General features: G+C 49.8%; 1 protein-coding gene across 8 annotated transcripts in view; it reads left to right on the top strand.

The window, feature by feature from the left end:
- CIT (citron rho-interacting serine/threonine kinase) overlaps positions 1 to 1,177 on the top strand; it is a 193,793-nt gene that overhangs the window by 177,382 nt on the left and 15,234 nt on the right. For all 8 annotated transcript variants that reach the window (XM_017510218.2, XM_017510212.2, XM_017510211.2 and 5 more), the window contains 2 exons: positions 533 to 641; positions 740 to 868. In XM_017510218.2, the coding sequence (XP_017365707.1) occupies positions 533 to 641; positions 740 to 868 (238 nt within the window). The remainder of the gene's footprint in view (positions 1 to 532; positions 642 to 739; positions 869 to 1,177) is intronic.

Below are 1,177 nucleotides of genomic sequence, written 5' to 3'. Positions count from 1 at the left end.
TTTTTGTATTTTTAGTAGAGACGGGGTTTCACTATGTTGGCCAGACTGGTCTTGAATTCCTGACCTCGTGATCTACCTGTCTTGGCCTCCCAAAGTGCTGGGATTACAGGCGTGAGCCACTGCGTCCGGCCTGATCTTATTTTCTTAGTCTTGGGTTGCATGGAACAATAGGAAGAGATAAGAAATGGATCACTGTTCATCCTAAGAGGCATGAAAGGTGAATGGGCCATGTGCAGTGGCTCATGCTTGTAATTCCAATGCTTTGGGAGGCTGAGGTGGGAGGATTCCTTGAGCCCAGGAGTTCAACGCTGCATTGAACTATGATTGCACCACTGTACTCTAACCTAGGCGACAGAGTGAGATCTTGTCTCTAAAAAAAAAAAAAGATGAATGGCTTCTATGACAACGTGAACAAGCTTGGTGAGTTTTCTACAGGGCTTGTCTAGATGCTGTAGGCAGAAACAGAACAGCCGTGGACTTTGGCTGCCCTGCATTACCACTCACATCCTTCTCTTCTGCCCTCGTGTCTCAGGAGATAGAGACCTCAGAGCCCTGCAGCTGTATCCACTTCACCAATTACAGTATCCTCATCGGAACCAATAAATTCTATGAAATCGACATGAAGCAGTACACACTTGAGGGTAGGGCCTGCATCCTCTTTCCCACCCCAGCTGTGGCTCAGGCCGTACTGAGACTTGGAACTCATTCCTGAAGCCCCACTTCTCGCCTGCCTTTACAGAATTCCTGGATAAGAATGATCATTCCTTGGCACCTGCTGTGTTTGCTGCCTCTTCCAACAGCTTCCCTGTCTCGATCGTGCAGGTGAACGGCGCAGGGCAGAGAGAGGAGTACCTGCTGTGTTTCCACGGTGAGTCATGGCTGTGCCCATTGCCTTTTTGGATGCTCATGGACATGAGGGACCCATGAGGGTTTGGAGGATGGTACCAGGGGCTTTGGAGCAGATAGGTTTGTCCGGGGGTACCGAGGACATCCTTCCAGCACCGTGAAGGCCCCTTGGGGATGCTCCTCTCCACCACCAGATACTAGTGTGGTCTAACTCAATCACATTTTCTACAAAGAGCTGGGAGTTTTTTCCTCGTCCATCCCTTGCTCTTTCTTTCTCTCCCTTTCCTTTACTCTTTCTTCCTTTGCCCTTATTTCGCCCTCCCCTCCCCTC

This window comes from Cebus imitator, unplaced genomic scaffold (genome assembly GCF_001604975.1).
Source record: "Cebus imitator isolate Cc_AM_T3 unplaced genomic scaffold, Cebus_imitator-1.0 Scaffold434, whole genome shotgun sequence".
NCBI lineage: Eukaryota > Metazoa > Chordata > Mammalia > Primates > Cebidae > Cebus > Cebus imitator.
This window is presented reverse-complemented; position numbering and strand designations above follow the sequence as displayed.